The sequence below is a fragment of the Nelumbo nucifera genome, chromosome 4 (genome assembly GCF_055504915.1).
Source record: "Nelumbo nucifera cultivar China Antique chromosome 4, China Antique-T2T, whole genome shotgun sequence".
Classification (NCBI taxonomy): Eukaryota; Viridiplantae; Streptophyta; class Magnoliopsida; order Proteales; family Nelumbonaceae; genus Nelumbo; species Nelumbo nucifera.
Window position 1 is genome coordinate 54,353,959 of NC_142652.1, and position 24,398 is coordinate 54,378,356.

General features: G+C 38.3%; 1 protein-coding gene across 6 annotated transcripts in view; it reads left to right on the forward strand.

Moving 5' to 3' along the window:
* LOC104610113 (protein transport protein SEC24 A-like) overlaps nt 1-24,398 on the forward strand; it is a 64,132-nt gene that overhangs the window by 25,343 nt on the left and 14,391 nt on the right. For all 6 annotated transcript variants that reach the window (XM_010276588.3, XM_088902551.1, XM_010276592.3 and 3 more), the window contains 3 exons: nt 7,313-7,635; nt 7,723-7,917; nt 15,538-15,778. In XM_010276588.3, coding sequence (XP_010274890.1) covers nt 7,313-7,635; nt 7,723-7,917; nt 15,538-15,771 — 752 coding nt within the window. In that variant the 3' untranslated portion in view covers nt 15,772-15,778. The remainder of the gene's footprint in view (nt 1-7,312; nt 7,636-7,722; nt 7,918-15,537; nt 15,779-24,398) is intronic.

The window sequence follows — 24,398 nt, forward strand, 5'->3', positions numbered from 1 at the left end:
TTCCATAATGTAAATTTAACATTATTGATTCCCCGTACTTAATACGGGGTCATTCACTAGTAGTAAAACTTAAAAAATAAACTCAATTTCTAGTCTTGAATAATGTACATAAGTCATTTTCTAGTCAGAGCTTTAAAAAAAGTCTCCCATGGCAAAACTAAACATAACAAAAAAAAAAAAAAGTAGAGATCTAATTCTTAATTGAATTTATTTGAATCATAAAAATCGTAAGATTTATGAATCAAATCATAGGATTCAAACAAAAATCATAAGATTTATGAATCAAATCATAGGATTCAAACAAAAATCATAAGATTTATGAATCAAATCATAGGATTCAAACAAAAATCATAAGATTTTTGCAGAAAAAAGGATTCAGACATAAGATTCGAATTGAAAGCTTTGGGATTCATGATTCAAACTGTGAATCATATTGTAAATTGTAAGATTTTGACAACATTGGTTGTAAGTGGACTGGAAGAGACATCATCACTAGAATAAAGTAGACTGGAAAGTGTTTTGAAACCAAGGACTTGGGTAGAATACTGTCGCACCATTTTCAAACTTTCTCTGTGAATGTTATAGTAAGAACTTGGGTAGAAGTGGCACAGTCTGCTAACGAGAAGGATAGGGTAACTGTGGAATTGAAACCTCCATCAATTGACTTTGTAAAATTGAATTTTGAAGGGAGTGCTTTGGGCATTCAAGGGATGGCTGGTATAAGGGGAGTTTTCTGAGACTCATATGGAAAAGTTTTGGATTTGTTTCAGGTCCTATAGGAGGAGGTGAGTCATATGGAAAAGTGCTGGCCTTGTTTTGGGCTCTATATGATGGCATTGCTATCTCCACTATGACCATCAGGAGACCTTACCAACCAGATGGTTGGCACCTTGCTGCAAGGACACTGATTGGTAAAGCAATCTGGTTTTTCAGCAATTAGAAGTGGAGGGGGACTTGAAAGTGGTCATTTCTTGGACAAGATGCAATTGTCAAGTTCCTTGGATCTACAAGCATGCTTTTAGAGAAATTGTAAGCCTATCAAGGGAATTAAATGTAGCTTTTAAGTGGCTGAGAAGAACTGCAAATGGGATGGTGGATGCTCTAGAAAAACAAGGGGTTAATGGGCAGCAAATGTTTTGGCAAAAGTGTAATTCATTTTGTATTTTGAGATGGCTGATGCCTTCCAATCTATTGTACTCATTTGTATTTTTTGTAAATTTCTCTTTGCTGATCAAACAAGGAAAAATCGTTTTATGAAATCAATGAACCAAGTGAGAAACCTCATCTCTGGAGCACATCAAATATATCCATGAAAATGAGAAAAACCATCTACAAATAATAAGAATTATGATATCTACCTGTACAAGCAACATGTTATGGTCTCCACACATCTGTAAGAACAAGATCAAAAGTACTAGAGCATCTTTTATTATTTGAAAAATAAGACTGTCTTCAGTGCTTTGAAATTTGACAACTTTCACATTGGAGACTGGAAGGAAACAAAAGATACCAAAGAAATGTAGGACAAATGCGAGCCAAGATGAAGAAAAGGCTTAAAGCAATCTGTTCCTTTTCTTAATTTTATTTTTTATTTATCTCCAAAAAAATGATGAAGAAAAGGACTCCTGGTCATAGCAAATGTGGTCCCAACATCTAGAATGTAGACACCATCTACTTCATGGCCACTCCTAATCATCCTTCTTGAAGTAATTTCCTTAGAGATACAACAACTATAAAAAACTAACTGAATGGTGTAAAGGTTTAGTAATGCTGCTAACACAAAGTAGATTATCACTTATGAACATGTAAAATTGTGGAGAAATTCAAAGCACTAGAAATCCTAACATGACCCTACCTGGAAATAGGTGCAAGTGACCCATTAGCATTAGACACATTATCCCTACCTGAGGTCAGACAATAAGAATGAAACAAAGATGAAATGCTGGTCATATGGTCGGATGCACTGGAATCTATAATCTATGGGATGGACTTATGGTATAGCAACATGAGCAGTAACATGTATGATTGTATCCTCGAATTAGCACATGCAGTGGGACTAGTGGAAGCGGATGTAGAAGCAGGGATAGAATTGGTGAAAGCATTCTCCAACTGTAGTAAATATCTGTTGTACCTCTTAGTATATGCTCCATCTGCATCTAATGACTCCATAGAAGAGAAAGGAGGGGGGACAGTAGGACCAGTAGCCACTAAGTCTGACTTTGTAGTAGATGAAGCCACATTGGCACTACTCTTCTTGCTATTAGTCTTCTTGAAACTAGATGCAAAGAATTGTTGGTGAAGCTCCTAGCATGTCTCACATGTATGTTTTGGCTTAATTACATACACCATCCTCCTTCGCATTAGAACCACTACCCTTACTCTGAGGAGCCTTAACTCTATATATAGCTAGAGCAGAATGTTTAGGAGTAGGTGCTTTGATCATGACTTCTATGCTCCTCACTATGAACTAGAGAGTAGTTTGGGAAAGAGACAAATCACCATGCCTGAGAATATGCTGCCTAGTAATATTGTACTCTTGATTCAAGTTGGCCAGGGATTGAAAAGTCATGTTCCTTTCCACCAACTTCCTGTGTGTTTGCATCTTCCTTACATTTCCATTGTGGCTAATCAATTTGTAGAAGAATGGTTTAGATTAATGTCTCATACATTTAGTAATGGGGTTGTTTCTATCATTGTATCTCTCAATACACAGACACACACATACACTAGTAAAGTAGCACTTGTATTACACCAGGGAAATATTTCATTTCGTTTCATTCTTTATTTCATTTTGTTTAAGTTGTCATGACAATGTTTTCATTTGTTGTTTGATCATTAGACGTGATTATGAGAAGCTTTGCACTTCTCTTCCTATAATGTTGAGTTTGATTATGGATCTGTGGGTGGGTGAAACTCCATCCTTTTCTACTATTCATTGGAACTGGGGCTTTTGAAGGAATTTGAGAGTTTTAGAGGTGAGATTTGTGTCACAATTGTTATAATTGCTGGACGGGGTTTATATTGATAACAGTAAAGTGGATAGCCAATTATGGACTGGTCATCCTTCTGGGGCTTTCTCTATTGTTCCTTTTTTAATGTGTTGGTTTCTTCTTCTCAGTCTCCTTGCATTTCTCAGTCAGAGAAGTTTGGTGTTGTCCAATCCCCCCTAGGGTGAGTGCTTTTTGTTGGGAGATTTTCCCATGGTGCAATTAACACATGTGACTTATTACAGAGAAAGAGATCTGGCTGGTGTCTATCCCCAAATTGGTGTTCTGTGTGAATCACCTTTGATTTAAAAAGGAAATTAGGGAGTGGTGGGAAGAAAGCAGTCAAAGGGTTAATTGGGAGGACATGAAGTTCCATTAAAAGCTAAAGGGTTTGAATGGTAAAATAGCAGATTGGAATATTCGACAATTTGGGAGATTAGAGGAGAGAAAGCAAGAGGTGATCAATCAAATCGAGGTTTGGATGCTAAAGAAGCTGAGGGCACTTTTGGAGAAAGTGATAAGGAGAAGAGATGGACCTCATGGAAACAATTGGAGGATATTTTATTGAAAGAAGAAATAAGTGGAGCCAAAATTCTAGACACAAGTGGGTAAAGGAAGGGGGTAGAAACACAAAATTCTTCCAAGCTCTAGTGAATAGTAGGAGGAAAAATTTCATCTCAAAGCTAGAATTGGATGGAATAATAGTTACCCAATAAAGTGAAATTGCTGAGCTTTTGTGGACCATTTTGAATCCATTTTTAGAAGACACCTGAATGAGAGATTAAGATTAGAAGGATTAGATTGTCCAAGGTTGTTGGCAGATCACAAGGATTGGTTGGAAAGAAGGTTCTATATGGAAGAAATAAAGGAAGTTGTGTTTTCAATGGATAGAGCTAAAGCATCGGGGCTGGATGGGTTTACAATGGCTTTTTATCAAGATTGTTGGGACATTTTAAAAGATATGATGTACTGAGTTTTTTAATGAGTTTTTTTTGGAAGAGGGATATTAAATCCTGGACTGAATTCCACTTTCAATGCTTTGGTCCCAAAGAGACTGGATGCAAATCAACCAAGACAGTTTAGACCCATCAACTTGGTTAATAGCTTCTATAAAATTGTTGCAAAGGTGCTTCCTTGAGGATTAGATCTGTGCTTTCCTTATATGGTCTACTCAAATCAAGGGGTGTTTGTTAAAGATACACAGATTATTAATCAGATCTTAGTTGCTAAGGAGAGTGTTGAGGAGCTTAAAAGAATTGGAAAAATGGGCATAGTCTGTAAGCTTGATCTTGAAAAGTCCTATGATTTGGTGGACTAGTCCTTTGTATTAGAAGTGATGAGAAATTATGGATTTGGAGTTAAGTGGTGCAAATGGGTTCAAGGATGTATTAGAACTTGCCACTATTCAGTTTTGGTGAATGGGACTATAGTGGATCACTTTCCAGCTAGTAGAGGAATTAGACAGAGAGACCCTCTTCTCTTTTTCTATTTACCTTGGTTGCTGATGTCTTAGAGAGATTAATATATAGAGCACACTTGAGAGAGTTGGTGACAGGGTAGAGAGTGGGAAGGAATGGAGTGTCTATCATCCTTTTGCAGTTTGCTGATGATATAGTATATATTCTGTGAGGGAGATGATCTCAAATTGGTAAGAAACATGAAATTGGTGGTTCAACTATTTGAGCAAATGTCAAATTTGAAAATCAATTTTAATGTGAGTTGTGTAGTGGGAATTAATATGGATGAAAGGGAGATGTCAAAATGTTCAACTATTTTGGGAAGTGAAGTTTCACATTGGCCTATGAATTTCTTAGGCCTTCCATTGGGAGATAATCTGAGAAATGGAAGCTTTTGGAACCTTGTGGTGGATAGATTTACAAAGAGATTAGCCTCCTGGAAAAGGAATTATTTATCTTTGGGAGAAAGAATTACTTTGATCAAGTCGACTTTGGCCAATCTGCTTGTCTGTTTTTTATTGGTTTCCAAAATTCTAGTAGGGGTTTCCAGAAGGTTGTAGCATGAATTTAACATGGTCTCGTGGGTGGTATATCTACATTTTTTTTTATGAATGAATAAGATTTTATTAAAGAATTATTTATCAAAAAAAGTTTTTATTAAAGAATGATCAAGAGGTTAAGTCATTACAGGCTACCCATGGAGGGGGGCACAAGCTGCTACCTCTCCTAAAAAACAAGAATGGAGTATTACTTCAGACTAAAACAAAAAGTTACAGAGCTGCCCAAAAAAATTGTTCCCTTGAGGCCCCTTGCTTAGCTAACCCATCCGCTAAGGTATTTGCTGTTCTGCCCACCCATTGTGAGGTAATAGTCATGCTCCTTGAAAACCAATTAACTTTCCTCAAAAGGTCCCTGTAGCACCATATAACTGAGCCTGGATTTGTCAGCCATCCCACAACAACTTTGGAGTCTCCTTCAATTACCAGGTTATGTTGGTATATCTACCATAATGCCATAGATTATCCCACATTTGTTGCAAGCTGATATGTAGAGGGGAACTATATAGATATATAGATCATGGTGAAAACATGGTTGCTTAGAATCATACCAGTGAGACCAGTGGGAGGTACTCAGCTGCAAGTGCATGTAGTTCTGGGTTTAAGAGTTCTCCCAATTAAGCTTTTCCTTTGTTATGTATGCATCTATATTTGGTCAGTAAAAATAATTAGAATGATGAACTTGTTGTAAAAGTGATTGTAATGTAAGGGTTAAGGTGTCCACTGAGATTGGTCCAACAAAGATATTATAACAATTACTGATAAACACATTTAGCTGTGTGTTTTAATAGACCCATATTACCTTTTGCCAACACTTTGCCTGCTATGATACAACAGATGCAGAACATCAAAATGAAGGTTCCTATCATCTCCATTAAAACTTGTGAACCCATAAGCTCCATTTAACACAGGGATAGAGAGGTATGTGCTAGGAACAAAAATAGTCTTTGTACATTTAATCTTGTTTTACAATGCAAATGGAACTTAGAGTGATTTGACATGAGAAGCAATGACCAGTTGTGCTCTCTGTAGTTACATCTCAATTACTACTTATGATAGTATGGGCTCCTTTACTCATCCCATATTAGCTTCTACACTGGAAACTCAGTGTTCTACACAATGGCAACCACCAGACTTGTTCTAAATATTAACTTTATTAATAACTTAGAATAAAACATGAAAACACATTACTTTTGGGCTCAAATATTCACATATAAACATTAGAAATGAAGGTTACTAAATTCTGTGCAAAATTTGCGTGTAAAATATACCACAATAAGTAATTGATCAAAAAAAAAAAACCACAATAAGTAGGACAAAAATTAAACCAACAATTAAACATTGCTCTTATGATGTAAAAGGAAATGGGAACCATAACAAAAGCAGGCAGAAGAACAAAAAAATATCACAACAAATAAATAAAAAATTGAACCAACAATTAAACATAAGTCTTATAAAAGATTAATTTGTAAGAAAGGTGTTCATGGAGCTAGAGGAAAGAGACTGAAATAGAGATGTTGAAATATCATAGTTAAATTGAGCAAGAATGGAGGGAGAACTTCTATTAAATTTGGGGAAGTTGATGTTATAGCTGCTAATACCAAGTAGGCATGATCTTGGTTAAGGAGTTGGTGAGTAGATAATCCTGAGCATAGAAAGGTAGAGTCTGATTAGGGTGCTGCTGCTGTTGGAATACAAATGATTTCAGTTCTGTCCTATTAATTTTGTGAGGGTTTTGTTGAAATCATAGGGGTTACAATCTTTTGTTGAGAAGTCATTGTTTCCATGTTTCTTCTATCTCTATTGGTGATATTTTATTCACCTATCATTGTACCTTACTATTTTAGTAATTGTTTTTTTTTTTCTTTTGCTATAATAAAAAGGAGTAATACTGTGTTATTGCCCCAGCCACCTAAAGTGCTGTGCAAGTCATCCTAGAGTGTACTCTCTGGGGTAGTAACTGTTTATAGGTCAACCTTGTTAATCCCTTCTTCCACCAGGGAAATTTCTAGCTCATTAACTGACATGGAGAAGCTAAAGTGCAATCCTTTTGGAAGCTTCGACAGCTCATCTCGTGTTAAGTTCCTATTTCCTATTGGTCCAGAATTGGTCATTAAGATTTCTCCAGATTGATTTTAAAGATCTCCTATCCCCTATCTCCCCGATCTCCCATCTATGTTACCTGGATACCTGTAGAATGGTGCTGTATTGTGTTGGGTGCTTCAATTATGTTGTTTCCCCCCTCTTGGTAATTATACTACTTGATCTTGAGTTGGTTTCAGCTTCTAATATGAACCAATCGAATCTACAGCAATTGAGAAAACTTTGTCTTATAAGCTGGAAGATGCACGCAACTTTATTCAGCAGAGGATTGTGAAAGCCCTTAGAGAATATCGAAATCTCTATGCTGTGCAGCATCGCTTGGGTGGCAGGATGATATACCCGGAGTCATTGCAATTCTTGCTTTTGTATGGATTAGCACTATACAAATCCGTACCACTCCGTGGGGGATATGCTGATGCTCAGCTTGATGAACGCTGTGCAGCTGGTTACACTATGATGACTCTACCTGTTGCAGCACTATTGAAGCTTCTCTATCCTAGGTTGATTCGGATTGATGAATACCTTCAAAATGTAAGGAAGTAAGACTTGTTTTATTTTCTCTTACAATTATTTTAAATGCTAAATTCTGTGGACTATAACTATGTTTCTTATTTGCAGGCGTCCATGAAGATTGATGATTTTGGAAAATTTTCAAAATCATTACCATTAGCCATGCAAAGCTTAGATTCCAGGGGTCTATATATTTATGATGATGGGTTTCGCTTCATTTTGTGGTTTGGGAAAATGCTTTCTTCTGATATTGCTGTTAATTTACTTGGAATGGACTTGTCTACTTTTCCTGACCCATCCAAGGTTTGATTTTTGATTTCTGAGTTTTAGTGCTTCAAGATTATTGATTTCATATAAGGTCATTGGTTTACTTATATTGTTTTTAAGTTCTTATTCATTATCTATGCTGAATGTTGAGAATGAATTTTGTGGTCCCCCAGCATGCTAGACTTTCCCCTAATTGGATTTGAACAAGAAATAATTGAATTTTTTGATTACTTTTGGAAGGTGTTGATTTGCACATACCCCATGTAAACCAGAACATCTTTAAATTGATTGCTAATAAATTATTCTTTTAAGAAATAAAGCATCACTGTTTTTAACCTATATCACTATTAATAGGGGTATCTTTTTGTTTTCACCTAGAATTTGCCCAATTTATGGAAAATAAGGTTTTCCTGCTGCTAATGCTTCTGCTAGAACTTTGATTGCTTGGCCAATGGCATCTGCCTAGTCCTAATCTAATTAAATTAAATTTGGATGGCTGCAGTTTGGGAAACCAAGTTCCTTGTCCATCATTTTAGCTTTGTACTCAGGACCTATAGGTCATGAAAGCTCATTAAGGGTTGAACTGCTTGTGGTGGTTCAAGGGCTGTAATTGGTGAGATCTCCCAACATTTGCTCTTTGATGGTGAAAGGGGACTTGAGTAATAGTGGGTTGGCTAAAGGAAAATAGTAGAGGTCCATGTTGATGCAAATATCAAAGCAAGGAAAGAATCCATGGAGAAACAAATCAGTTTTTCCATTCCCATACCAATTTTAGAATTGTTGGTTTATGGATATTGATATCGTTTCAGTTTTTTCTTTTCCTAGTCACGTGCCTTGAGAAGATGATATTGAGTTTTCCTGAAATTTACTATTATTTTGAAATTACTGTGGCGACTTTTTAACTTACTTTTTATAGTAAATCTCTGTCTTTGCTTTAAGCTAGTCTTAGTAGGATTAGTAATGAAATTTACTATTATTTTGAAATTACTGTGGTGACTTTTTAACTTACTTTTTATAGTAAATCTCTGCCTTTGCTTTAAGCTAGTCTTAGTAGGATTAGTAATGAGATATTAAAGTTGTTTTAGGGATTAGAGTTCTTATTGGAGTGTCCCCATCATTACCTTTGGATTTGTCTTAGTTTTAAAACAATTATAAGTTGTTTTGGGTCAATTTCTGATGTGACACCTGTTTTTTTTTTTGATAAATGAGTGAAGTTTTATTAAACCCGCAAATAAGAGTTACATGCAACCCGTGGAAAGGCACGAGATGTGACCTTTCCTTTAAAGCTAATTACAGAATTATAAGTACAAAAGAAATTACACTGAAGCCCAAAATAAAGTATCCCGGGAAACCCCTTGTTTTGCAAGTGAATCAGCCAATGAGTTTGCTGATCTGCCTACCCACTGAACTCTGATTGTCATATTCCTTGTTAACCATTTAACCTTTTTGAGAAAATCTCTAAAACCCCAAATAATTAGATGCTCTATGCCTAGCTGATTTGCAAGCTGGATTCCTTGTACATCAGCCAGTAATTTGGCCCTTAAAGAGTCTCCCACACCCGCTGGACCTGAGTACAAAGATATCACGATCTTTGTTTCTCAGCACTCCTATGCCTGAAGGTCCTGGATTTCCTCGGCTACTTCCATCAAAGTTCAGCTTGATAAACTCCTCCCTTGGTGGCATCCATTCAACCCCATGTCTTTCCTTCCTGGTAGAAGTATTAGCCACTGCTAACCAGCTTCTCCACAGGTCATCAATAGAGTATGCATCGAAGATCTTTAGAGTTTTCAGCCATTGAATTGCCCTTGTCAAAATACATTCTTTAACTTCCAAGAAGCTCCTTTCTTTTTCACAAAAGATTCTGGTGTTCCTTTCTTCCCAAACTGTTCACAACAAAGCTGCTCTTATGCACTTCCACATAATTCTCCCTCTCTTTGTGTGCCATTCAAAAATAGACGGACTAAACAACAAACTAGTATTAGATGGCAGGTTCCACCTACACTCAAACAACGTAAGAATCCAATTTCATAAAGCTGTAGCAAAGGAGCAAGAGATCAGTAAGTGGTGACAGTCCTAATTTTGAGATTTACAAGCCTTTCGGGTTAGGGGGTCCAAATAGACTCAAGTGAAGACAATAAATCTGAAACACAAGCACTTTCATCATCACATAACCCTCTACGGAAACCAAAATCCCAGTTGAGGGCCACAGAAGAATCTGAGTAGGAAATAAAACTGGAAACCGGCTCTTCCTTATAAAGGGGAAGAGAGTAAAGAGAGGGAAAAAGGTCTTTAAGAGGTTGGTTTCCCACCCAAATGTCTTCCCAAAAAAGAACATTGTGTCCAGAATTAACATCATACCTGACCAGATTGAGAAAATGGGGTAGAATTCCGTGAATGGCCTACTAGGGTGTTGCAAGAGTCACCTGTCGAGATACCCTGGCATCCCAACCGTCCTGCAAACAGCCATGAATACTATTCACCACCTTGTGCTACAACCTATCCCTCTAACGGCCATCTCCAAAGCCACTTCCCTAGTAAAGCTTCATTCTTAAGAACTAAATTTCCCAATCCTAATCCCCCTTCTTCCTTACTCCTACTGACTATCTCCCACCTAATCAATTGATCCATCTTTTCTTTCCCTGGCTCTCACAAGAAATCCCTCATCACCTTTTCTAGCTTCTTGGCATCCCTTGAGAGTATCTTGAATACAAAAAGAAAATAAACCGGAAGACTAGCAAGTGTCGCCCTAATCAAGGTCACTCTACCCCCTTTCTGATGCGGAACCTGTTAGAAGAAGAGAAAGAGAGACAGGAGAGAATTGTGTCTTTCCTCCCATGGCTGTTTATTGGTTGTGAACAAAAGTTGATTTTACAGACTTATCTATTGATGACATGATCTGTTTTTGGTCCAATGTTTATAGTCATCCCATCTACACTGAGACAGTTTAGAAACCAGAATTGTGTCCTTCCTCCCATGGTTTGCAATTTTGATATCCATGGACATTTCACCTTGTAGAGATGGAGAAATTTCAGAAATATTTCACTAAGATATTTGGAAAATCTAAAAAATTTGAAAGGAATTCTAGAAACATGGAATTTGTTAATAAACCTTTGAGGAATTATTAGAATGAATATGATTGCACATTTAATGCTCAAATGACCATAGCAAAGAACTATATAAGTCAAAGAGGAGAATTTGATAGACTTTTAATAAATATCTTCCACTTTGTTTCCCTTTTAGTCTTTTAGCTATCTTCCCTTCATTAAATATGTCAATTAATTGCCATTTTGACTTTTTTCTTTTTTGTTACTATATGTTTGATTAATTTGAAAATACTCTTTTGTAGTTGTATGCATTTTACTTTTTTTAATTGAATTCTAGTGGTGTAATAATTGAATAATATCCAATCACCAATTTTCCATGGGTTTCTAGGAAAATATTTTTTTTAAAATTATAATGATGTTAGGAAAATATCAAAAAGTTTTTAATAATATTCTAAAATTTTAATATTGATAAAAAAATTCTAAAATTTTAAACCTTAAATATATAGTCCATTAGAGTAATCTGGAATATCACTAATTCATCATGGTTCTTTTAGGAAAATATATTTAAAAATTATAAAAATTGTAATGAAATATTGAAAAAATTTGTAATAATATTCCAAGATTTTAAACCTTACATGGTCGAAACAATAACATTGAGGGTGGAACATTTTTTTTTTTTTTTGATAAATGAATGAGATTTATTAATCAGTAGAGGAGAATAGTACAATGTCCCAAGGAGAGGCACGAGATGCAACCTCTCTTGGTTAGTTAAGTACAACTTTCACTATATTATAACAACTTACAATGTAGCACAAAAAAGGACCTCCCTGGATAACCCCTGTTTAGCTAGAGAATCAACCATAGTATTAGATGACCTACTTACCCATTTTACCTCAAACCTCATGTTCCTAGTTAACCACTTTATTTTTTTTTGAGGGTGGCACATTGGGCAAAAAGCTTGAAGTTATTTTCAGTTTTTAAGGTCGAAGACTTTTTTAGGGTTTGGGGACTTATTGCTGCCTCTTCATCTACAAGACAACAGTTTTTTGAGGCATGGTCTCCTCCAATAGATGGCTTGAAGAAGCTAAACTTTGACAACGGAAGTCGTGTGGGTAAATTCAGGCCCCTCAGGCATTGGGGGGGGGGGACATTAGAGATGAAGATGAAGGGATGAGAGATCCATCATATGGATGGCCGTACCTTGCAGGTAGGTTGGGCAAAATTTCAAAAATTTCTCTCTCCCATGTGGGAATCACATTCCCTATTTTAGAAAACTGCATTTTTAAGAATCAATCTTGAATCTAAACCAAACCAGATCTGAAACCAAAAGGGAGTGGAGGGATATACCTAATACGAAGTAGTAATAACCTCCAATGAAGGTGTTCACGTCCAGGGAAAGATCCAAAGACTGCATCCACCTAAGATGACACGGTGCAGGATGAAGCAGAATCAGCAGGATGGTTCTTCAGCAAGAACAAAATTCTTTAGCAAGAATCTGATGGAGGGCTAGTGAGCACGACTTCAAATTACCTCTTCTGCCAAAAGGTAATATCAAGAACTCTTCTTGATCGCTCCCACAGGTGGAGATTGAATTGGTATGGCGGCAAGAGCAGGAGAGAAGGAGACAGTGCAGTCAAACTGTGTTGTCTCTCTCTGGAAATCAGCAGTCACTTAGATGATTTCTGTTGTGTTCTGAGGGTTCGCCCTGCTCTCCTATTTATAGCCTTAAAGAGAGGTTCTCCTAATCCCATTAGGAGTTTCCTAATCCAAATCTTGTATTTGGATCTGAACTCTCTTTAAATGATAAGGATAATCCCTTATCTTATCTGCAAATAAAGATCATCCCTTCTAATCTAATTAGAAGTTTCCTGATCCAAATCTTTATTTGGATCTGGACTCTCTGAGTGGATAGGGATAACCTCTTATCCTATCTGTTGATCCAAATCCCAGAACCACCCCCTTTTAAATAATCTCATTAAGCCAGTTCAAATTGGGCTTTAGGCCCATTAAGTCTATCGGCTCACTTATCCTCCAAACTGTTGCCCAGTTGGATATCCTTGTATGGCGTGGGACCCAAACATTGATCTACACATCAGCCACATGGGTTCAACCCAGCCTCTGTTACAAGGCCTGGCAGAATTCACTGTAGGAGACAGTGAACCCTTGAGTCCATCACCATGGGCTCTTAATGGGCTCAACATTTACACTAAATGGTACTTGGGTCAAGCCACCTTATAAAAACCCTAGGACTGTGGGCAGATGCAAGATTAGCCCATCAGGTATTACCCTCAATGGTCTTACACTTAACCTCTCAGCCCATAATGATCAAATACTGCCCGAAAAGAGATGACCTCTCCCTCGGCTGCAAGGTACAGTGCTGCACTCTCTACTCACATGGATCCCGGGAATTAAAACCTTTTGCAAACAATTTGTGAAACCATAATATATAACTTTATATAAATATATTTTGCAAAACAAATTTCAAACACTTTTGAAATCCACCGCCGGTAGTTTAGGTTTCCACCAGAGAGTGCATTCCCCGATCATTCACTTTGTCCGACAAAGGGGCTGATCCTGTCACTATGATCACCCACTCAGGTGAATTATTGGACTGTCTCAACATACCCAGGTTTTTACCCCCTCTAAGGATCTCACTGATTGGCATATCAAAGACAACCCAATCCGATACCTAGTGCAGTACCATAATCGAGTTTATGGGTCAGGTGTAACATTCCAGTTTTGCCCATCTATCTCCAAGGTCCAGGGCAATATTGGAATTTGGTCCAGTTTAGGGTTTCAAGAAAAACCCACACTACATGTACCTCAGGTCTCACCCTGGCAGCTAAGACAAGCCACCCCAACCAACTTGGCGGCACATCAGTGTCAGCTTTGGCAGGATAAATCTCCCCAGATCTATCCAACAGTTGTGAAGATTCTAAACTAACACGAGTCTCATATGTGTCCAGTTTAAGGGTATTACACAGAAACACACCATAATAACATGAATCAAATATGTACTTTATTCATTTACATTAAATGTCATAATGTACATCATTCTGATTGGAGCTAAGGGCATACACTGTCTAACAGAAGATAGAAACATTATTGCTCTTTACTCCGGTTCGTGGAGTAGGGTGATGTGGCAAGGGCCGAGTTTCTCTTTGCAACATATGGGGTTGAGAAGACTAAAGAGTTGGGTATTAATAGACTGATCATCGAGGGAGACTCAAAAACTGTTATAAAATGGTTGCAGAAAGGGGAAGGGATGACATGGCAGCTGAAGAATGAATTCAAAAGATTTAAATGGTTGTCAAAGGACATGTCAATCCAGGTGGGATGGGTGAGGAGATCTGCCCACAGTTTAGCAGATAGCTTAGACAAGCAAGGGGTTCAAAGAACACATGTTTTGGGCACATTTATAATTCTGTTTTGGGTCAGCTTACTATAGCTGGTATCCTTTTCAACTTCTTGTATTCTTAATTTTTCTAATTAATGAAATCATTTCAGAGTTATTGATCAAAAAAAATTTTAAACCTTATATAGTGTACCAATGAAATCTGAATTATCGCTTACATATTGGAAAAATATTGGAGATTTTGGAAAAAAAGATTGCTAGAAAACTTCCTATTGCAACCTAGCAAAATGGAGATATTTCGGGGATAGTTTGCCAATATCACAAATATTGTGAACCATGCTTTCACCTCAATGAAAAAGAAATATCAAGTTTGATAGTTGTTTCATTAAGAAGTCAAGGACCATAAGGAATAGAAGTTTTTAGGGATCCAACAAGTGATGTTTTGCTAGTTTTCTAGGGCTCCATTGGTTTTGGAAGATTTCCTTAGAGCAGATGTTGAAAGCCTATTACAACGATTGCAATTTATTATGAGCATGGGTGGGTTTTCAGCATATGGAGATTGAGGGAGACTCCTGGATAGTGATTGTGTGGTTCAGTGCTTAACATATTGAGTCTTGGATTTTTGGGCATCATGTTAAAGAGTCTGCATATTTGTAATTTAGGGTGAACTGTAAATCAAATCAGTGTTGAGATACTCTAGTTCTCTAGTAGAAAGCTTAGCTGGAGGAGGGTTGGGGAGAGCAGGTTTGCTTTGGGGGTTTTCTGCACCAGAATAATGTCATTATGACAGGCTATGTGGCACCCTTGATATTATCTTAAATCAAAATTTATGTTATTGTATCCTTTCCTATGAGAGATTTGGTTCTTGCTCCTTGTTGCATGTGGAGCCAGAGGATTATATCTTTTCATCTTTTTGCATTAATATAGTTGTTTGGTCAGGTTACTGATGGAATAGTTTCAGAATTATTTTTCTTGTAAATATCTTCATGAGCTATTTTGATCTTTGTTGACTCATGTCTCTTGATATAAGTGGCTTATTTTGTTGGTCCATGCCTCTTAAATATGTCTTAAAGGATTTTAGCTTTATCTATATATTTGATGTTGTCAGTGAGTAGGGATATCTCTCAGAAATTGTAACTGGATCATCCAATGATAATCATGAACTAAATTAAAATTCACACTTCTTTCGTCTTTATTCCCTTTTGGCTTGTGTTTTGGCTTGTTGACCTTCCTAACCTTTTTGATCTCGCAATTCAGGTTAGCCTTTCTGAGAGAGATAATGAGATGTCAAAGAAGCTAATAGGGATACTGAAGAGATTCAGGGAAAGCAACCCTTACTACTATCAGCTGCCCCAGCTCTTAAGACAAGGGGAGCAACCAAGAGAAGCTTTCTTGCTGTTTGCAAACCTTTTGGAGGACCAGAGTTGTGGAACCAGTGGGTATGTCGACTGGATGCTGCAATTACACCGGCAAATTCAACAAAGTGCATAATATGGAGGTATACTGAATTTTAAATTAGTTTATTTCTTTCTTTTCTCCTAAGTAGGTCTTGCTTGATACATAGATTAGTTGAAGAAAATTGTAGAAATGTTTTATATTAGTTGACTTAATTCAGATCTGAAGGCAGAAATGAAAAATTATAAGAGAAAAATAATAAAAAGAGTTGTAATTTTGGGGAGAAAAACTGAATGGGATGTGCACCAATTCTATTCATTATATGAGAGTGATTACAATGAAGAGTAGGACAAATATGCCCATAGTGGGCGACTGCATAATAAAGTAGCAGAAATAAAATAAAACTAACAAAGCACATTAAGGGCCCAGCTCATATAACAACAACATAATAAAAACAGCAGTAGAAAGTAGAAACAAGGAAAAAAATAAGAGAAGAAAGTAGCAGAAAGTTCTTGGAGAAGGAAGAAGAAGAAAAGATAGGAGAAGGGGTGCCAAAAAGTGTTCTGGCTGTGACTGTCATTAGTATTTTTTTATATTAAAAAATATAAATTTGTGTACAAGGACAATAATACCCTTACTGAGGTGGCTATAACTAGAACTGCTATAAGTAAAGATAATGGGTTGCTGCCTATGCCCTCTGATCATTGAGGGAGACTCGAAAACTGTGGTAAAATGGCTGCAGAAAGGGGAGGGGGTGACATGGCATTTGAGGAATGAATTCAGGAGATTTAAATGGCTACCAAGAAGAGGATCTCCTTGGAGAGCTTTAGGAAGTCAAAGAAGAAGGGAGTGGTTTGCAAATTGGATTTAGAGAAGGCTTATGACTTGGTTGATTGGTCTTTCTTGATAGAGGTGTTGAGGAGTTTTGGTTTTGGAGACAGGTGGTGTAAGTGGATCTGGGGCTGTGTTAGGATTTGTCATTATTCTATCCTGGTGAACGGGACTGTGGTTGACTTCTTTCCTGCGTTGAGAGGTCTAAGACAAGGAGATCCTCTTGCCCCATTTCTTTTCACCCTGATTGTTGATGTGCTTGGGAGATTGATCCATAGAGTAGACTTGAGGAATTTGATAAGAGGGTGGAGAGTAGGAAGGGAGGAGGTTCCCTTAACACTTCTACAGTTTGCAAACGATACTATCCTTTTCTGTGAAGGAGGGAACTTCAATTGGATCCGGAACCTAAAGTTGACAATACAACTCTTTGAGCAGGTATCTAACCTCAAGGTAAACTTTGATAAGAGTTGTGTGCCGGGACTGAATGTGAACGAAAGGGACCTAAGGGAATTTGTAGGTGTGCTAGGTTGTGCAACTTCGGATTGGCCCCTGACATATTTGGGCCTCCCTTAGATAATCCTAAGAGTGTTAGCTTTTGGGCTCCGATAGTGGAGAGGTTTGAGAAGAGGCTGGCGGTCTGGAAGAGAAATTATCTTTCTTTAGGTGGGAGAGTCACTCTCATTAGGTCTACCCTAGCTAACCTACCTGTCTACTATCTGTCAGTGTTTAAGATCCCCTCAAAGGTTTCAAATCTTTTGGAAAAATTAATAAGGAACTTTCTCTGGGAGCCTAGAGAGGAGAAGAGAGATCATAGGGTGAGTTGGGAGGTGGTCACTAGGTGTAAAAAATTAGGTCTTGGGATTGGTAATTTCAAGAAAAGGAATATGGCTCTTCTAGGGAAGTGGTTGTGGAGGTTTTCTTTGGAAAGGGATAAATTGTGGACTAAGATTGTGGTTAGCATTCTTGGGCTGGAAGACAATGGTTGGGATTCTGGAATTGTGGCAAGGGCTTCAACTGCTTCTCCTTGGAAATCCATTCACAATCTGCTTCTAGTTTTCTCCCCTTGGATCAGGTATGGTCTAAACTTTGGTAACCGAATAAAATTCTAGGAACAACTTTGGGTCGGGGATTCTCCTCTGAAGGACCAGTTTCCTTCCTTGTATGCTCTATCAGACTTGAAAAATGAACCCATATCTTCTTTCTTGGTCCCTTCAGCCTCCACTTCTGGCTTTAGATGGAACCTTGGCCTGCGTAGGGCAATTAGGGATACAAACATGGATAGCTTGGTAACTTTGCTAGCCTCCCTTGAGATTGTCTTCCTAAACCCTGCTAAGGAAGATGCCAGATTTTGGACCCTTTCTAGCTCTGGTACCTTTTCTTGTGCTTCTTTCTTTGAAACCTTAACTCAACCTCCTATCCCCTTTGGGTTGTCCTTTCCAGTTAAGGAAATTTGGAGCAGGCCTATTCCTCCTCGGGTTGTTTTTTTGTTTGTTGGGAAATTTTCCTGGAAAGAATCAACACTTTAGACTTACTTCAGAGAAAGAGACCCAACTATTGTCTACTTCCTAAGAGATGTGCTCTTTGTAAAGCTGATGGGGAATCTGGGTACCACCTCATGGTCTCTTGTAAGGCAGCTAAAACTGTTTGGGAGTGGGTTTTCTCCTGTTTTGGGTGTTCTTGGTATCCTCTGGAGACTATCCAACGTTTGTTTTCTCCTTTTTTCAGTTGGCCTAGGAAGCGAGGGAAGACTATGTGGAGGTGTATTAGGGCAGCGGTATGCTGGTCATTGTGGGAAGAAAGAAACTCACGCATTTTTTCCGACAAGGAAAGAACATTGGAAGAATTGTTAGATCGAATCCTTTTAAGGGCTGTCCACTGGCTAATCTATGCAGTTGTTTTCAGATTTTCCTGTGGATGACTTGCTAAGAAACTGGAAAGAGATTGCTTCCATTGCTAGATGTAAGAGGACTCTTTGTCCGTTTTGGTCCCCTCCCCCCTCGGGCTTTATAAAGCTGAATTTTGATGACAGCAGTGTAAGGAATCTAGGGCCCTCTGGGATTGGAGGAGTCTTTAGGAATGAGGAAGGGATTGTTATTGCTTTATTCTTTGGCCCTATTGGAGAAGGTGACTCTCTTAGGGCTGAGATCCTTGCAGCGTGTAGAAGTTCGGCCTGCCCTAGAAGTCTGTTTTGTTTGTTAGCTGAAAAGTAAAGTAAAGTAAACAGCAAGAAGGAAGAGAGGAAAGAAGAAGGAAGAAAGAGGAAGAAGAAGAGAAAAGGTCTGGTTCGAATTAGGAAAAAAGTTAACCCTAGTTTTGGCCAGACCTATTCTTATATTATTATATAATTGGAAAAGACATAAGTGCCCTTATTTAAGTAAGAGGCACTCGAACTAACATAATAGTACACATCAGCATTCTCAACAGGTACAATGACCGAAATACCCCTTCACTAACACTCCCCTTCAAGCTGGTGAGTATATATCATATAATCCCAGCTTGTTACATATGTAGTCCACTCTCCCCTGACTCAAACCTTTTGTAAACAAGTTTGTCCACTGGTTTCCCGTATTAACATATGCAGTCTCTATCACTCCATTCAACACCTCTCTCTCACAAAATGATAGTCAATTTCGATGTGCTTGGTTCTTTCATGGAACACCGGATCGGAAGAGATATGAACCGCTGCCTGATTGTCACAATAGAGCTTCATTGGAGTATTGATGTCATATCCTATCTCCTGTAGAAGGTTCCTTAGCCACACTAATTCACAAGCAGTATGTGCCATGGCCCTATAATCTGCTTCTGCACTGCTTCTTGCCACAACTGTTTGCTTCTTACTTTTCCACGTTACCAGGTTACCCCCCAGAAAGGTGCAATAGCCTGTGGTAGACCGTCTATCAGACATAGAATCTGCCCAATCAGCATTGGTGTATCCTTCTACTTCTAGTTTTCTGCGACTTTTGTACAACAAACCACGGCCATGAGCTCCTTTCAAGTACCTCACAATCCTTAGCACTACATTCCAATATGGGACCAAAGGTTTCTGCATGAACTGACTCACCACACTAACCGCAAATGAAATATCTGGCCGAGTAATGGTTAGGTAGTTTAGTTTGCCTACAAGTTGTCGGTATCTGCCAGGGTCTTCAAATACTTCACCTATATCACTGCTCAACCTCGTATTTGTTTCCATAGGTGTCTCAATCGGTTTAGTACCCAACAAACTTGTTTCTTCCAGTAAATCAAGCACATATTTCCTCTGACACAAATTAATGCCATGCTTAGATCTTGCTACCTCTATGCCCAAAAAGTATTTCAATTTGCCAAGGTCCTTTGTCTGAAAGTGTTCCTGTAGGAATGCCTTCAATCTGTCAATGCCCATTTTATCATTCCCAGTCACAACGATATCATCTACATACACCACCAGTAGTATTTTTCCTGTTGGAGAGTCATGACTGAAGATAGAATGATCAACTTGGCACTGTTTCATACCAAACTTCTTGACCACCTCACTGAACCTACCAAACCATGCTCGAGGGGACTGTTTAAGTCCATATATAGCCTTCTTAAGTCTGCATACCTTACCATCCTCCCCCTGAGCAACAAACCTTGGTGGTTGCTCCATGTAGACCTCCTCGAGCAAATCACCATGCAAAAAGGCATTTTTGATATCTAGCTGATATAGAGGCCAATCATACATAGCTGCAAGGGAGATGACAACACGAACTGACCCTATCTTAGCAACCGGGGAGAATGTCTCTGTGTAATCAATGCCATAGGTTTGGGAGTACCCTTTTGCAATCAGCCGCGCCTTCAGGCGCTCAACACGACCATCTAGCAAGTACTTAACGGTATACACCCACTTACAACCGACAGCCTGCTTCCCAGGAGGAAGAGCAGTGAGATCCCAAGTGTGATTATGATGGAGGGCAGAGAGCTCTTCTTCCATAGCACGACACCACTCTGGAGAGGTAAGGGCTTCCTGGACATCCTTAGGAACAGCCACTGAGGATAACAATGAGATGAACTGGCGATGGGAGGTAGAGAGGTGAGTAAGGGAAACAAAATTGGAAATAGGGTGAAGGGTGCAGGTGTGTTTACCTTCCGTAAGGCAGTAGGAAGATCAAAGTCGGAGGCTTGTGTCGGATCTGAAGCTGGATCTGTCGACGGTGATGAAGCCGGAGGAGTCGCAGCCGATACACGTGGGCGATGTGTATACACGTGACGGATACACAAGGTATGTAGACTTAAGAAGGCTATATATGGACTTAAACAGTCCCCTCGAGCATGGTTTGGTAGGTTTAGTGAGGTGATCAAGAAGTTTGGTATGAAACAGTGCCAAGTTGATCACTTTGTCTTTAGTGATGACTCTCTGGCAGGCAAAATACTACTGGTGGTGTATGTAGATGATATTGTTGTGACTGGGATTGATAAAATGGGCATTGACAGATTGAAGGCATTCCTACAGGAACATTTCAGACAAAGGACCTTGGCATCAGAAGTGAGAGGATGATAGACATTTAACTCATTACGAATATTTCTCATACTGGCATAGTACTCCTCAAGACTCTGATTTTCCTGTTGCAGATTGAAGTATTCCTGATATAGTTGATACACCCTAGTAGTATTATCCTAACTAGAATACAATTTCTTAGCATGATCCCACACCTCTTTGGCTGTGTCAAGAAACATGAAGTTCACACTGATTCTGGGTTCCATACTGTTCTACAACCATGTGATGATCTGTGCATCTTCCTGTTCCCAGTCTTCGTACTCCTGAGAATTAGTGGGGGGTTTCTCCTCTCTTATGTGCTTTACCTTCTTCGCCTTCAGAAAAACCTCTACAGACTTGGCCCAAGGGACATAATTCTCTCCATTCAATTTAATGGAGGTCATTTGGACATTTAGGTAGTCAGTAGATATCATCACAGTAGGTTTATTATCACTGTTATCTGCCATTGCCGAATTCCCTTATCACTGAATCCTGAGCACTACACACTGCACACTGCACACTGCACATTGCACACAGACACTTCACCGAAATCTGCACACTGATTTCAGCAATAATAAAGGCTGAAAGCCGTACTTGTAACACCACAAACCCTACTCTACAGCTACCGGAAGTTTCACCATTAAGTAAACACTACTTCCCTTCGAATCACACACAAACCAGCATAAACCCTCGCATACTGCAATCTGAAAACCCATCATACGATCTGTACCACACCTCTCATGTGTTCCATAACAGAAATTATGCATAAAAAAAAACTCCTTACCTCATCGCCTGAAGGCCAACCACACGAATGAATGAAACACCACTGCACCACACGCACCAGCCCTACATTAATTAGGGGAGGGCTTGGAAACCACATCAACCAATCACCAATGACACCACCGGAGGTATAGAAACCTCGAAGGGAAGAGGGCGATCACTCCTTTTCAGCCCTTTTCCTAGTCTCCAACCAACGGCTGAGAAATCCAAGAGAAGCCCTAGTTCGAATGCACAGAAAATAGAATTCTAGCAAGTCTGATTTGTTTAATGTGGCTCTGATACCATGTTGAAGTTCGGCCTGCCCTAGAAGTCTGTTTTGTTTGTTAGCTGAAAAGTAAAGTAAACAGCAAGAAGGAAGAGAGGAAAGAAGAAGGAAGAAAGAGGAAGAAGAAGAGAAAAGGTCTGGTTCGAATTAGGAAAAAAGTTAACCCTAGTTTTGTCCAGACCTGTTATTATATTATTAATATAATTGGAAAAGACATAAGTGCCCTTATTTAAGTAAGAGGCACTTGAACCAACATAATAGTACACATCAGCATTCTCAACAGGTACAAAGACCGAAATACCCCTTCACTAACACAGCGCTTGAAGGAATTCGAAGAGCAAAGGAATTAAATATCAGCCGTTTGATCCTGGAAGGTGATTCGAAGGTGGTGGCTAGTTGGTTGAAGATAGAGGACAGTGGTTTGTGGAACTTTAACAATGAAAAAAAACAGTTCTTATTGGCTGGGTTAGGGACATTGAGATTCAGTACAGCTGGGTGAAGAGGAGTGCCAACTCATTTGCGGATGGGTTGGCCAAGCAAGGAGTGAATAGGGAGTCTGTTTTTTGGGCTAGTTTTTAATCTTTCTTCTTTGCATTCCCTTTGTTTTCTGTTTTTGGGGAGCTAAGTTATTTTATCTCCCCTTTTGTATCCATATTCCTCTTTTCTTTTAATTTAATGAAGATGGTGTTATTGATAAAAAAAAAAAAAGGCTACCAAAGGACATGTCAATCCGAGCGAGATGGGTGAGGAGAACTGCCAATAGTTTGGCAGATAGCTTAGCCAAGCAAGGGTTACAAAGAACACATCTGTTTTTGGGCTCAAATGTAATCTTGGATTGGGTCAGCTTTCTAAAGCTGGTTTTTTCTTTTCACAACTTCTTGTTGTATCCTGATTTTTCTAATAATAATTTTTCTTTTCTGTGTTGCTGATAATCCTGATTTTTCTTTTCTGTGTTGCTGAGAATAATAATAATAAGAATAACAACAACAACAACAACAACAACAACAACAACAGCAACAACAGCAACAAGTTCGCCTCGCCTAATCGCCAAGCAGTTTTGTATAGCGGGTTTTTGAGGTTATAGTTTTAACATAGACATTTTTAAACTAAAACATTCATTTTGTGTGTTTATACACTAATTTCTTTTTATTATTTTCTTATTTTTTAGGGTTTAATACTTTAATCAACACAAATATTGCTAAATGCTGTATTGAACCCTGAAAGACTTCAAAACCTGAACCAATATGTAAGGAAGAACTTAAATGTTGTTTAATCAACACATTTAATTTCTTTTTCTTTACTAATTTTGTGTGTCTATATACCAATTTTCTTCTACCACTTTTTCTTTTCTTCTTTTCCTATAGCAGAAATAGGGGTTCAGCCCCTATATTTTTTAAATTTCTTTTCTTTATTCTTTTTTTTTTCTCATGAATATGTTGGAATATGTTGATTTTCTATACTTCAACATGAAGTTTATACTTTTCTTATGAAAATTATGGATAATTATTAAAGAAATATGATTATCGGTTGTTCTACTACTATAATGCCAAGTTCCTCCGGTGGGGATTGAAGCCACAATAATTGAGACACCTTGAGCCATGGACTTGTATTTGGCTTCTGCACGTGATCTGGGCACTACAGACTCTTTCTCACTTTTCCAAGAAACCATATTATCCCCAACAAAGGTGCGAAAGCCTGAAGTAGACATAATCCAAACATTTTGCCCAATCAGCAATTGTATAGGCCTCTAGTTTAATATGCCCAAGATTTTGGAAATTATGTACCTCGTCCATGATGCTTTTTTTGGTTAAGCAAGAATCCTATCAGTGGCTGCCCACTGTGTTGTTCGAGGAGCATGCATCTATTACCTCACCACACTAGTTGCATTGGAGATATCTTCCTACATCCTTAACTAGCCCACCATTTGATGCATTAGTTCTATGATTCTGATCTGCTGGTTTATGTATAGGTTTAGTTCCAAGCTTCTTTATCTTTAGTAACAAATATAACACACACTTCCACTGTGGAAAAAGATCCCATGCTTGGACTATACCACTTCTATGGCCAGAAAATACTAAAGTTCCTACAAGTTCTTGTTTTCTTCAGAATATCTATCTCTTCTAGATCATCACTAGTGACCACAATATCATACACATATACTATTAACACTGTCAAGAGTGACTAGGTGGCAAGGGGATGCCTTGGTGACAAGGCACCCTTGGAGGCTCGCCTTGCCTAATCACCAAGCAATTTTGTATATTGTGTTATAAAATACTGTTATATTCATTCTCTTTTGAGATTATTGATAAAAAAATGCTCTTTTGAGATTATAATTATAAAATAGATGTATTAAAC